This window comes from Haliaeetus albicilla, chromosome 6 (genome assembly GCF_947461875.1).
Source record: "Haliaeetus albicilla chromosome 6, bHalAlb1.1, whole genome shotgun sequence".
Taxonomy (NCBI): domain Eukaryota; kingdom Metazoa; phylum Chordata; class Aves; order Accipitriformes; family Accipitridae; genus Haliaeetus; species Haliaeetus albicilla.
Window position 1 is genome coordinate 36,457,570 of NC_091488.1, and position 14,093 is coordinate 36,471,662.

A 14,093-nucleotide genomic window follows, 5' to 3' on the forward strand; every position below is an offset into this window, starting at 1 on the left:
CCCTTCTGATGTGGACTGTGACCAGTGTAGACAATTTTCCATTTCCTGCCTTCACTGCATTCATGAGCACAGGCTGGTCACCACCTTCACTACAGACAGGTCAGCAATAACAACACAGTTGAACTCGTGTATGTACTTAGCACCTCCAATTTCAGTTGTCTGCAGACAGCTGCATTTGGAATAAGTCTTCTTTTAACGCCAGGCTTCTGACTTTCTCTGGAATTGCTTCGAAAGGTGAGAGACCTTGCTTTCTTTTGTCCATGGAGTTCCCATTTTTTCATGGAAAGATAACAAGAAGAACCTGTGAAGAACTGCTGAGCAAGAATGGAAAGAACGGTAGCTATTTAATACGAGAGAGTGAAAGCGTGGAAGGAGCCTTGTGTCTCTGTGTTTTGTAAGTACTCTAATACTATTTTTTTAACAAGTTTTCAGATAGATCCAAAGACAAGCGTTCATCTTGTCTAACATTAATAGTCATTCCCTAATATTAACAGGCTCCAAGGGTGTGTGTCTATGTATTCAAGTAATGCTGGTTGCCTTAGGCTTCCTTTATAGTGAGCGGTGAGAGGGTGGCATTTGCAAAAGGCATTATATACAACAGAGGATAGATGAACTGTAATCTGCCAATGCTGGTCTCTCTCTGCAGACAATAAAGGGAGTCCAGAGAAAATAGCTTAGCCTCCCAAAAACATGGTAAGTACCTTACTCAAAGTTACTGTCTCTGTAATGATGAGTAAATAGCATTTTAGCACTGCTGAGACACTGAAAAGTCTCATGGTAGGTTGCAAAACAGTTCCTTCTTCGTAGGCTTTCTATCTGATGAAAGCTTAGCCTTGTGCTTCAAAGGAATGTTCTCTGATGTAGGAACATAGGCTGAGACAGAAAGCTATAATGCGCTCTTTGAATTCATATGACAAGTCCATGAAGAAGACGGGCATAGAAAATTGCTACTTCTAGTCCTTAACTTGAATTTCTACAATTAAAATTTTACTATTTTCTTTTCCTGTAGGGAATAGCACTTTTACTTCCCTTTCAAGAAGCTTGTTTTACCCTTTTCATATATAATTGATCTGTTCCTAATGCGTTCAAAGTTTATAAATTAGTAACTCTGAGTCTTTCTTTGTTTGACCCTATGAGGCTTTACACTCTGCTTGAGGATGTGTTTGAGTGTGACATGAAAAAATTTTAACACCACATCTAATTAATTCAAAAATATCAGAAAATGTTTTTATCAATAATCAAAAATGCATTTCTTTTGAAACAAATCAAAGGAGAAGGGAGAAAAAAGGGAGAGGGAAATGGAGTACTATGGGGTTGGTAGGTAGAAGAAAGGAGGTCTGTGAAATGACAGAGTAAGGAGAAGAGGAATGGCAAGCGCTGCACAAACTGCGCTCGGGGAGAGGGCTGCAGGAACCTGCTTTTGGTATGGTGTGGAGGTGCGGGGAGGGCAGGGAGCACGGGAGGGAAAGAGTGTCCATACCCTGTCAGAAGGGACAAGTGGGGATCCTGGCACAGAGGAAGAATGACAATATTAGTCCCTGACATGGGAAGATGGCCGTTGAGATCTCATGTGGTGGAGGTGGATGAGAAAATAAAGGTCTACTTAGGTGTGCGCAATGGGTTTGAATACTTCTGTAACGGAGGGCGCTTCTACAGAGTACATGGTGGGCAGATGCAAGCTCATGTAAAGTTTAAGCTCGGTGCCACACTAACACAGTTGCTTTCCCTTTTTTTTTTTTTTTTTTTTAAATTTTAAGGGCAAAGCAGATCTACCTTGTGATAGCTTGCAGACATGCTTTTGTCTGTCGACAGTGTTCTGGGCAGGCATATGAAAAAGCATGTGACTTCCAGCTAGCCTCTGTGGGTTTTTGGTGTTAAAAATTTTAGTGTTTAGTGTATTTGACTTTAACTCATGCATTAACAAATGTAATAGTTAAACTGTAGGGGTGGCAGCAATGGTATAAGACACACTGGCTTGCAGAGGTGAAAGCAAGGGTTGTCTTCCAATAACAAATGGGACAGTAATAGTGTATTGGCTCAGAATTGCCTCAGAGAGTGGACTGTCTGTCAGGGGTTGATTAGGCAGAGGAAAGCTGTCCTAAAACTGGAAGCAATCAACACCGAAACTCTCAGTGCTGTTTCAAGACAAGTTTTGGATTAGAACTGCAGCTTAAAACATTGCTTAGCACCTAACACGGTTGATGCACAAACTGATGCACACCTCTCAAATTAGCTGATCCATGGGCAGATACTGATCCACTTGCTACAGAAAACAACCAACTTTTTTTTGTCCTCTGCTGATTGGGGTATCAGAGGGGAGGGCACTCCCATGGAGGATCCAGGAGTCAGAATGGTGGGACCAGTTCCAAAGCATCTCTTCTCTAATCAGGCATGGTGCACAGCTCTGCCGATATGTCTTCCTCCACTGCACACTGCCGCTTTCATCCAAAGCTGTCCCAGGTCTCTGACAGTGCCTCAGTCCAGACCTACTGCTCTTGCTACTGTTCTTCTTATGGCTAAACATGTTATTCTCCAAAAAAAAGCTCCTCTCACCCTGCTTTTCTGCCACTGGATCTACCTTGTGCCCAGACCAAGCACTTTATTAATTTGTACCATATGCAGTTGTTGGTAAGCATTTAGTGGTTAATGTGGAAACAGAAGTTTCCATTTTAATGGTAGTTTTATGTTTATTTAGTAAAAATTACAGGAGCCAAAATATATCCAGGCAGTAACCTTTCAAAATTTAGATGATCGGTAGAGAGCAAGTTTCAAAAATGATCGGTTTCTGTTGCCTTTGTTTTTTCTCACTTCTATGTCTATGTTTAAATAATGAACACCTACATTTATAAAATACTCTTAAGACAGGAACATGTGAATTTCCACGGGTATCTCAAGGAGGAAAAAAACAAAAGATGTATCCCTGTGATGCAACTCTTTGAATTAAAGTAAATCTGTTGTAACTAGAACTCTTATCCTGATGTCAGTCCATAGTAACTTTTTTTACAGAAAATAGTTTATTTCTAGAGTGACTATTCATTTATGCACAAGTTCCCTGAGCTAGGTTTTCACCCTAAGATTCTCCCTGTCATGACAGCTCAATTCACATAGCTACAGCTGAAGTCCTTCTGATCAACATGCATACCAGTTAAAAGAACTTGTTTTCAGATATTGCCTCTCCCCCCTCTGCTTATTTGTGGTGTATATTTCTTTGCAACTTTACTGCCTTTTTTGGTCATGGTCATGATCTCCAGTTCATCTGAATAGCTGCCATTGTGGTATTTGATAAAGCTTGTATTTCTGTTGACAAAATATATCCAAAGCCATCAGTAGCCTGAGCGTTCAAACATCTGCATATTATTAAAAATAATACTAACTAAAACCCTGGGAAACACAAAGGAAGAATAATTTTCTTAGAAGGAGGACCTGTGCAGTCATTTTCTGCGTGCTGGTGACAGAAGGCCATTTTCTGTTAACATCTCTCCAAGAATTCAACAACCTTCTTGTGATACAACTGCAAAATGAAGTTTAGGGAGGTATTGCATGTGGGTAGGATAAGAAGATAGATGAGAGGATGGAATGTCTGTGGAATCAAATTACTCTTTATACAAAGGCCTGTGTTAGGGGTGGTTCGTAAGTTCTTTGAAATCCCTGACTAGAGTAATCGTACATTGCAAGATATGAAACATTCTCTCATTTTGCAAACTCTAGGCTCCTTCCTGTTTTGCTTTTCTCTGTCCCATTCAATTCTACTGCGCAATTTCTCATGTCTTTAATACTACCTGCTGTTTGCAGACATTTCCAGTCTCGTGCTTTGTTAAAAATATGATGTGTCTTCCTTCCACCACAATGTCCACTTCCAGCAGCGGCGGTCAGAGACTCAGCCCACTGTTAAGTCCCTAATATCATACATGCTCTTCAGTATATGTCCAGTATCATATATGTTTCTAGCTAAACTCTGGTCAAATCAAAAATATTCTAGGTTGAAGTAGACTGGTACATGATCACATCTGGAATACATGAAGGTACAGACAGCTCAAGGGGTCATTGTGTGGGGCAGTGTGGGGGAATAACAGTATGAATTTGTGGTGCTGCAATTACTTGAAGGCTCCCACAAGGAAGGCAGAGTACACGAAAATCATTCTGCAACTTCACACTCCTGTGTATGCCGTGGCAACCTCCTCACCTGTTCTCTTCTTCAGAGAAATGCCAGCAGATCTCACGCAAAAGGTGACTGCAAGTTTTCTACAAATCATTCTTTATCACTACTTAGCTTAATATAGTTTTCTTTTTCTCTCTCTCTCTCTCCCTTCACATCCTTCCCAACTTCCATCAATATGATAGAAGATGTTCGCAAAGACAGTCTTTCAGAGCATCACTCCATGCCAGTGTGCTTGTTTTCATACAGCACTGCAGTCTTGTGTCATAACCCAGGCGAATCTCTCATCCTTGTTCTCAGCTGTAGATCAGTCTTTTGAAAGGTGACTGCTTCTCTTGTGGATGTGATAATTACTTGGAGGCCAGCCCATTTTCTCCTAGAGTATGACTTCAGGGAAAGAAGGGCACCTCACTTTTGTCTTTGTAGCTATTTAGGTCTTCCTTATAGCTCCATTTTTGAAGGACAGGTGGATATTAGCACTGTATTTCCATTGTGAAAAGGTGGTCTGATCATTGGTCCAACACGGTGTAAAGTCTGAGAGTTGACCAGGCCATGGCTCCCCTTCTCCTCACTGCTGACGGAGACACTGCAGCTCTTGATGACACGTGTGCCAGCCCTTTTCTTGCAGTTTATTCTCATGTTGACATATGCATAAAGTGGTTTCTAGTGCCATGAAGCAATTCTGCTGGTGGTGAGCAAGGAGTTAGGCACCCCAAGGAAGCGAGGACTCATCTCTTACATGGCACCTGCAGTGGAATTCTGGGGTCTATTTTGTGTTTTACTGCCTCAGAACAAGTCATACAAATTCTCAGTGACATCCAGCCCTTTCTGGATATATAAACTTGAAGCATTTCCACTGCTTTGGCTTACCGGATCTATTTTATTGTAGCTGTAGTAGGAAATGCACCTAAGAAGCTGGAGGAAAGCTCGGGCAGTTAGTTGATGTGGAGATGAGCTAGCTGGACATGCTTTTTCAAGATCTATGCTAAGCAAAGTGCAGTGACTACAGACTGAACACAGCACTCCCAGCTACATTTACCGTATGTGGCCTAACTCTGCAGGGCAAAAAAAAGTGTCATAAATTTGGTGAAAAATCAAACTGATCTGCATAGCGATGTACAGGGGGGCAGATCTGAATTGACAAGGCATGATAAAGTAATATTTGGATTTCTGAGGCTTAATAAAACAACATGCATGACTAATTTTGGCTAACAGACAGTTAAACATATGACTTAGAGAACTACCAGTATTTTGAAAGCTCCGATATATGAATCAAATGGAAAAGTGAGTGCGCATATATATACATATATATATATATATGATGCTATTTAACATCAGGCATTCCTTTAGATTTGTTTCTTTGTTTTTTGTCTTTCATTGTATTGCAGTTTACTTTAAGATACAAGCAAACAAACAAACCCAAAAGCTGGCTGGCAAGATCAGCTGTAGCAGTCTAAGCAAGTTGCAGTGGTCTGACAGTTGATAAAAAGCATAATGTGTACAACAATGTTTTTCACAGCTTTGAAGACCTCGTCTACACTTACCGTATCTTCAGGGAACACCAAGGATATTTCAGAATACAGGTGAGTAATTCTCATTTCATCTGTAAAGATTGCACTAAAGATCATTGTCCTGATTAAAAAAAATTAATATACATGAACACATTACCTTAGAAAATATTTCCAAGTTTGCTTTCTTCTCTACTCAATTCTTGACCTTTTAATGTTATGCTTATTATTACATATGAGCTCAGTAGCTATTATCTTTGTAGAATTCCCTTATAACCTAAGTGGATCTGTTATTTGTTGACCAGCTGCTTTCCAATTTGACCATTTCTTTTTGATAGCATTAAAGAAAAATCTATCACTTTTGTTACTTGTTCCTAATTAGCTTTTTCTATTTGAAAGCTCTGCCATTGCACCCAGCATATTGGAAGGATTTGGAATATTGCAATGATCTTTTTGATTTAAAGAGACCTATCTATAATTCTGTGTGATTCTGAGGCACCTGAAGTGATGACCCCAGATAATGCTGCTCATTGCTTGAACAAGCGTAAGAGCAGACTGCACGAATCAAATCCCCAGGCAAGATGAGAGGACACATAGAAAGCTGGCTCACTCTGCTTGTAGTAGGACAACCAACAGGACTGCCAGCAATTAAGTAGTATTTAAGAGGAATGAGGAACTCACTCCATAAAGGACACACCAAGCTCTCATATGCTGGTAATTTCTTGCTTATTTGTGGTTTGGACTGAGTATGAAAGGCACAATTTCCCATGAAGAAGAATGGTTTGTTGACAAAAAATAATCTATTTTGGACTATAGCCACTCTACTGGGGTTTGCTGTCATGCCTATCAGCAGATAATAACTCAAACACTTTTAGATTTTTCAAACCCAATTTTCATTACAAGGTTTTGCCAAGAATGTGAAAGAAGAGTTCTGTACTTCAGATTTTTAAGTCAGATTGTTTTGGCTTACTAAATTAATAGACTGAAATAATATATTGATGGTGGAGGGGAGATTGTTTGGGTTTTTTTAAGGGCCAGATTCAGCCATGAACTTTCTAGAGTACAGTAGGTTGACCCCGACCAGCAGCTAAGCACCTACACAGCTGCTCACTCCCTCCCCAGCTTAACAGGACAGGGTAGGGGGAAAAGAACATGAAGAGCAAAAATGAGGAAACTCCTGGATCAAGATAAAAGACAGTTTAATAGGTGAAGCAAAGTTGTGCATGCAAGCAAAGCAAAGAAGGAGTCTAGTCACCACTTTTCCATCGGGAGGCAGATGTTTAGCCACCTCCTGGAAAGCAGGGCCTCAGCACACGTCACGGTTACTTGAGAAGACACATGCCATAACCATGAACACCCCTACTTTCCCCGAGCTTTTATCGCGGAGCACAGTGTCACACGGGATGGGATAGCCCTTCGGTCGATTCAGGTCCACTGTCCTGCTGTGTGCCCTCCCAGCCTCTTGTGCACCCCCAGCCTACTCGCTGGGGGAGCAGAGTGCGAAAAAGAAACAAGCTCGAGGCTGTGCGAGCACCATTCAGCAACAGCCAAAATGCGGGTGTGTTATCAACACTGGTTTAGTGACAAATTCGAAACGTAGCGCTACACGGGCTGCTATGAAGAAAGTTAATTCCATCCCAGCCAGACCCAGTACACAGGGGCAGTGGCATGCAGTTCATACAGAGCTGAAAGGGAGATAAAGGATGTGGATAAACAAAGAAAATAAAGACATGTTTCTTTGTTAGATAGCAAATTAAGTGACACCAAAGATCCATTCACTTTTAATGACTAGTAGTAGGACCCTCACTGTGATTAGAGCTGGTTAATGTGCTTACTGTCTGTCACTGTCCTGAAGTCACCAGCATTGCAAAGTTTCTGTATGGATCACGGCGGGGCTGTGCCGCGGAAGCAGTTCAGTCCAGCTGTATGAACCCACACGTTAAAAAGCAGTTTGTGAGAATGCTGTTCCCCTGCTTAGGAGTGCCCTCCTCTGTGTTTGGCCTCAGGGGTCTCCAAAGCAAGTCACAAAGCTGGACAAATAATAAATTCCTGCCTAAAAGTGAAAGCTGGTGCTGGGGACTTTCATATGGATCGTCAGACATGTCCGCTGCCTCTGCACATGTCCTTTGCTTGACAATGCTGATATTTCGTAAAACGTCTGCTTGTCACATAGTTGTTTAAATACAACATTTTAAATGAGAACTAAATAGGTTGCCTCTAAACTTGTGCTCTAAGACCAGAGGGAAGTCTGTAATGCTGTCACTCTTTGACACTCTGTTGTAGTGGTTTTCTGCAGTAAACATCTGAGCCAATATTTTAAACTGATGTTCTTTTTTCAAAAAAAAGATGGTGAGGGAGGTTACAGTTAATGCCATAACCACACCACCAAACAAGTGCCCCTAGTGTCTTAAGGATAGTACAATATTCTGTCACCAATTCTGTTTACAAAACAGCTCCTTGGTAAACAAGACACACCCTATTGTTCCTTTCATTTAGGGGACTCTATGTGAAAGGCAGTTGCAAATAAACTTTATTTTCCTTTCCTTGCAGACTTCTGAAGGTGTTCCAGCCAAGATCTTCAAAACATTAAAGGACTTAATATACAATTATCACAAGCCAGACCAAGGACTAATAACAAACCTCCGCTACCCAGTAAAGAAACAAAAGGCCTCACAAACAAGCCAGAGTTTCAAGTCAGGAAAGAACGAAATTTATGATGGTGAGAAATTTAGCTCTGTCTTTGTGGGGTTTTCTTAAGATGACTGTATTGACCGGTTTGTGGTGAATAGTTGCTATGTGTCCTGTGAGACCAACTCACACGAACAGAAGTTCAACATCTTTCCTTCTCTTACGTTCACTGGAAAACAGTTATTCCCAGCTCACAGGTTACATACCCGCATCCACTACAAATTAACAAGTTAAAGTTGCAAGAGATACAGAAGGCAAAGCATGATGTTGCCCACAGCTCGTTCCTGCATGGGTGTTGATGCTTCTGGGCTAGGGAAGGCTGAGGACTAGTTTTACCCAATGTGGTTCTACCAAGCTGCCAGGCCCCTGCACTTCACTGGGAGTTGAGGCTGTCCTTCACCTTCATTGTCCAAGTTGAAAGCTATTTTTATATCAAAATCTAACTCAGTTGGTTTTGAGATGCTGGGGAAGCCAGCCAGCTTCTGGTTTGTTGTCATTTGTATTAAAACATGACTAATTTTTTAAGCTAGTAAGTTGAAAATAAGAAGCATACAGCCTTGCGCTCAGGATCACAGCTTTGGGACCAGAGAGTTCAGTCTCTGGTCGTTCTTCTGCTAATTTATGCTCACAAGTCCCAGGAATAAAATAAGGCTAAGAGGTTTCTACCTGACAAATATTATGCAAAAGGATACAATAAAGATGGAGGTTTTCACAAAGTGGTAGACCATGTTTTATAGTCCCATGTCATCTTTACCTCCTTGTTTTGGGGAGGATGAACAGAGATACTACTGGCAACTTGCCAGCATCCCTCACACATTTTTGAAAGCCGTTCTTCATGTTACTGCTGTGCAATGCTCAGCTGCAGTACCTATCAGGTCACAGGCTGCAAAATAACCTTGAAACTCTTCTAGGTCCTCTGACTAAGCATAAGGAGAGCCACAGTGAGAGCACATGTGAGCAAGGGAAATGCTTTAACTAAGTACAGTTATCATAAAGGAAAAAAATCTTGGAGTATCCAATCTTCTGTGTGATTTATATCTTATGACTAACACTAGCTCAAATGCAGCTGTGTGTGCCAGCCTCTCCGTGCTGCAGTCATACCTCCTGTCAGTACGACAGATCCTGGTTTTTTACACACAACAACAGTGCAACAGCTCTGGTGCTCCCTGTGTCAAGCAAACAGGATAGGAAAGGGTGAGCTCTCCCCACCACTGCATGCACTAAGCTGCATTTTTAGGGGCCAGTGCAGCAACAACCTCGCTGTGAGAAATAGTAGCAAAGAGACATTTCCAGTGTCTCCAACATCACATTATCACTAAGGCAGATATGCCACATTTGCTCTAAAAATGTTTTTATGGTATCTTGTCATTGCTGCTCCAGGGAGATGGAAAATACTGCAGTAGCATGGATATATTTTTAGGGAAAATCAGGTCTAATACATATTTTATTGCCTGGTCCTGCAACATGAACTTTTCTAGAAGATGCACAATGTCCTGGTTTGGACTCACAGGGAGGAAAACAAACCCTTTCATTTCACTATCAAAATGTTTGTGGTTGTCCATAAAACTGGAGGCTTTTAGAAATAATCAAATTACTTTGGAATTGTTGCTGTTCAATTTTAATTTAAATTTCACTTAAACAGCATTCAAAACTTCCACCTCAGACTGCTTTATTACATGCTTACAGGGGGAGCTTAGGTTAATGTCATGATGATATCTCTCCAAAATGCAGGCACCACGTAAAACACCACAGTGCTTCCTAAAGCAAGCACGATACTTTTCTGGCCCAGTCCCTTGTGTTGCACCGGCAGCTGGCTTTGCAGCACATATAGGACTGAGCGCTCCACTGTGACCAGTGGAACACCTCAGGGGACTGGGGTCACGATACTGGCTGTTGGACATTTCTGGATGTCATTTTCTAGCCTAGGAAGAGCTTGTCTGAGGGTGACTGCTTGACGACACCAGTAGGTTTCCATAGTGGAGACCAAGTTCCAAGCATTCAATTTCAGCCTTTCCCCAGCTTCTCAAAAAACATCGTAATTCTGACAAGGTGTAAGAGAGAAAGGTTTTTTTCAGGCTCTCCTCCCTTAGTTGGGAGGAGAGCTTCTCTGCTGGGTATTTAGAGAAGAAAGGGTATGTTATGCTATAGTCATAGCTACCTCAGCTATTGATCTGATTTACTAAATATGGATGATTTCTGACATTTGACTGTTCCTTGGGAAGAAGGGGTCTCACGTGGATACAACTGTTTCATAACAGAGCTTGCTGGCTCAGAAAAGACAATACAGGCTCTGCCTCCATACGGGCTCTTGGAGGACCCAGTCCATAGGACATGGGGCCTAAACATTGGCCCTGCAATAGGAGAGAGAATATTAAGAAACTAAATTGAGTTACTGGTACCTGCCCAGCAACACAGCCACAGGCCTTCCTGCTTACCATGGGCTTTCAGAGGAGCCATTTGCAATGACATCTTTTTTTTTTTTTTATTGATTTCTTTACAGAAATTGATGACAGTGATTATGTTGACGTCTTACCCTGAAGGATCTGCAACCTGACGATTTGGGAAGCTGCTGTTTCAGGTTGTGCCACAGCACAATGGATCAGCTGGGGAGAGCTGCCAGCTGGGCATTCTCTGCTGTGGATCTGTACCTCTGAAATTAGTCTTCTCCTTTTGCAGAACGTCAGAGCAGCTGTATTTTCTCCTAGTAGATCCAGTACAAGCTACTATATATTTTTGTTTAGCAATAAAAGAATTAATTTTTTTAACACACATGCACAAATACACATACCTATGGGAGGGAAGGGTATCTGTATGCATGTATGCATATTTTGGTTTTTTAGTCAGCAAACTATCCAAGATGTCTAGTGTTAATATGAACAATTTGTTAGAAAGCAGCAATATAAATACAACAAATGAATGTGCATAAAGCAGTAGTTTATGGCAGAACTGATATGTGTTGATAAAAACCATACACGACAAAAATTCTATTGGCATCATATGAGGCATAAAACCCTCTAAACTCTGTTAAACCTCTAAACTCTTATTTTGTGCATGATTTATGTTATCTTATTGTTGAATAACTAGAGAGTATTTCAGCTCTACTAGCAGTATCCTGTAGTTTGGAATAATCTAAATTAAAACAAAAAGGCTGTGTTAAATCCGTGCCATAAATAATTAATCAGCAATATGAAAATGGTTTGAAATACTTTTAATATTGATGAGTGGTTCTGGTAGATTACAAGAGGAGTGCAAGTTCTACGTGCATGTCTGTATGAACACATTTGAGTTTTTTCATAGGTACTGTACATATGAGAATGCTTACTACATTTCATTTGCTACTGCCATTAGCTCTGTATTATAATATGTATGGCTTTGGGTATTTTTTTTAATGTAAGAATTTGCTTTAGTCTTACCCCTAATTTTAAATATTTAATACATACTTTTGTTCTGAAGGTGGCTGCAACTAGCAGCCAAAGCCGGAACTGGAACGTATGTCCTGATTTTCCTAGTTGCTAGTACCAACTCCCTCTCCATTTGTGATCTTGAGGACGACATTTACATTGGTTGTGTGTTTGTTTAAGATCTTTCACAAATCATGTATGCATTTTAATGGGTAATATTAGTTAGATTTCTTTCTATTATGTTTCTTTCACACCACTATTTATTAAAGGACTTTTAGACCTTTCAATGCTTTGGACTTATGAATTTTAATAGCGCTAACAGGTTTTGGTGCCAGGCTCAACTGGTATTTTTAGGATGAAGGAGACAAAAAAAAAGAATTTAATTAACTCTGGCATTGCCAAAAATACGTATGTGTCCAAAAATCATGAATCGGAAAGAAAGTAGTTGTCCATGAAAGATGGTACTATTGGAGAGGAAGAAAACAACCCTTGCTCTGTAGAACTGCATACACTGGTGTGTCTCTTTATTTGCAGAACTCAGCAGGCTGATAGTTGGTTATCATGTATATCAGACTGAGCAGCTGCTGTGCTGAGACATCGCAACGCCAGCAGCCTGGTCTGTAACAGAACACAACACTTCAGTTTTTCTGAAATGAGAGTCTCAGCAGTCCCCCACACGCTCAGTCAGTCGCGCTGATGTTCAACCTTAGGAAAAGGCCAAGTGACAAAGGAATCCCAGGCCGTGCCTCATGCCCCTGACTGGGTGACTCCTGACAGCTGAACAGACTATTACTCACAGCTGATGGGGACAAGGGGCTGGGCTGTGGTGCTTTTTAGCTGGCAGTTGCTCCGGTTAAAGCACTGCAGCGCAGGCAGCCGTGCTTTAGAATCAGATTTACAGCACCGCGGCAGCTGCAGCTCTGGATGCTGCATCTAGACCCGAGAGTGCATCCAAGCCCACGCTCCAGTCACTTCTCAGGCGCTACCTCCGAGGCAGTCAGCTGAAGCACAAAGCGCGTTGGAAGGATCAGGGATTTAAAGGAGGAAGCAAGGACCTAGAGTGAAATGAAATCTACATTTCAATTTCAATTGAATTGAATTCAATATTCAGCTGTGCTTTACAGAAATGTATTCATTAACCGTATAAGAAAATGAGGTTAATATACATGTTCCTACGCATCTTCGCAGGCCTAATACATTAGGAAACAATCGCTGCATGGGTTCCGAAAAAGTATGTTCAAAAGCTTCACACACCAGCATCTACCTTTCAACATCCCAAAGCAGATTATGTGTGTGCGTGTGGGCTGAGCAGTGAGGGGTCACATCCTGTTATCTGAAGGCTCGAAAGGGATAAGGACCAAATGTAAAACCACATTCGGGGTGCCGCAGGCCCATGAAGAAAAAATTACTCTTGCCACGCTACCCTTTCCATCCCAGCCTCTCTCCTGGGTGGGCGCGGGCCAGTTGTGAAATTTTGGTGACGCTGCGAGGCCCCGAGCAGCAGCAGCAGCAGCAGCAGCAGCAGCAGCAGCAAGGGTCTTCTGCTCTGGGAGCAGAGGGAAATTTGCCGGAGGGGAAGCAGCGGGCAGGCAAGCGGCGAGGAAGGCGAGGGGCCGCGGGGGTCCTGCCCGGCCGTAGCTGGAGGCGAGGGGGCAGGAGGGGCGTGGGGGGGCGGCGCGTCGGTGGGGCGGGCGCGCAGGGCGGTGTGAGGCCTGTAGGGGTCGCTGTGCGCCGCGCGCCGGTGGGGATCTGCGTTGGACGAGCCGCCGGGGCGCTGGGCGCTGGTCTAAGGGCCGCCAGTTCGATCCCGACCGCCACCCGCAGCCCGCCAAAGGTGCCCCGCACGCCTCAGTTTGTCTCCCGGCATCGCCGCCGCCCCACCGGGGCTAGCACTGCACGGGCAGCTTTGGCTTTCCTCCTTTACGTGTCACCAGCCTGAGCCGGGAGGCTTTTTTGCCCTCTTTCTCCTTCCTCCCCTTCTCATGGGAGAGAGCAGGGAGCCACAGGCAGGATGGGCGCCTGTCTGCTGGCCGGCCTCAACTCCACACCAAAGGCATAGGAAGGGCTGACGGGGACAAGGAAGGCAGCAGCAAGGAAAAGCAGGGTTGTGGGTGCAGGTGGGAACCTGCAGCAGCTCCAGTCCTGAGGCTGCCTTCCAGAGGTGGGGGAGCTGGGAGGCTCAGTACGCCCCAGCCCCATACACCTCCTCTTAGGAAAAGTCTCGTTCCCCAACTCTTGTACCAATTAGTCGCTAACCCGTGAAATTGTAGGGACTGTTTTGAGAGAGTTTACATTGTCATGCTACTGTTTTGGCTGGGATAGAGTTAATTTTTTTCATAG

General features: G+C 42.8%; 1 protein-coding gene across 1 annotated transcript; it reads left to right on the forward strand.

The window, feature by feature from the left end:
- Window positions 1-214: 214 nt before the first annotated feature.
- SH2D1B (SH2 domain containing 1B) lies at window positions 215-12,040 on the forward strand. The gene is made up of 4 exons (XM_009923876.2): window positions 215-394; window positions 5,676-5,739; window positions 8,215-8,383; window positions 10,853-12,040. The coding sequence occupies exons 1-4, from the start codon at window positions 261-263 to the stop codon at window positions 10,888-10,890; spliced, it is 405 nt and encodes a 134-aa protein (XP_009922178.1). The 5' UTR covers window positions 215-260; the 3' UTR covers window positions 10,891-12,040.
- The last annotated feature ends 2,053 nt before the right edge of the window (window positions 12,041-14,093 follow it).

Excerpts from the sequence above, each read along its gene's own strand:
- SH2D1B (XM_009923876.2), top strand. The coding sequence starts at position 261 with ATGGAGTTCCCATTTTTTCATGGAAAGATAACAAGAAGAACCTGTGAA. Across the intron at positions 395-5,675 it reads GCCTTGTGTCTCTGTGTTTT|CTTTGAAGACCTCGTCTACA; the intron begins GTAAGTACTCTA and ends TGTTTTTCACAG. Across the intron at positions 5,740-8,214 it reads AAGGATATTTCAGAATACAG|ACTTCTGAAGGTGTTCCAGC; the intron begins GTGAGTAATTCT and ends CTTTCCTTGCAG.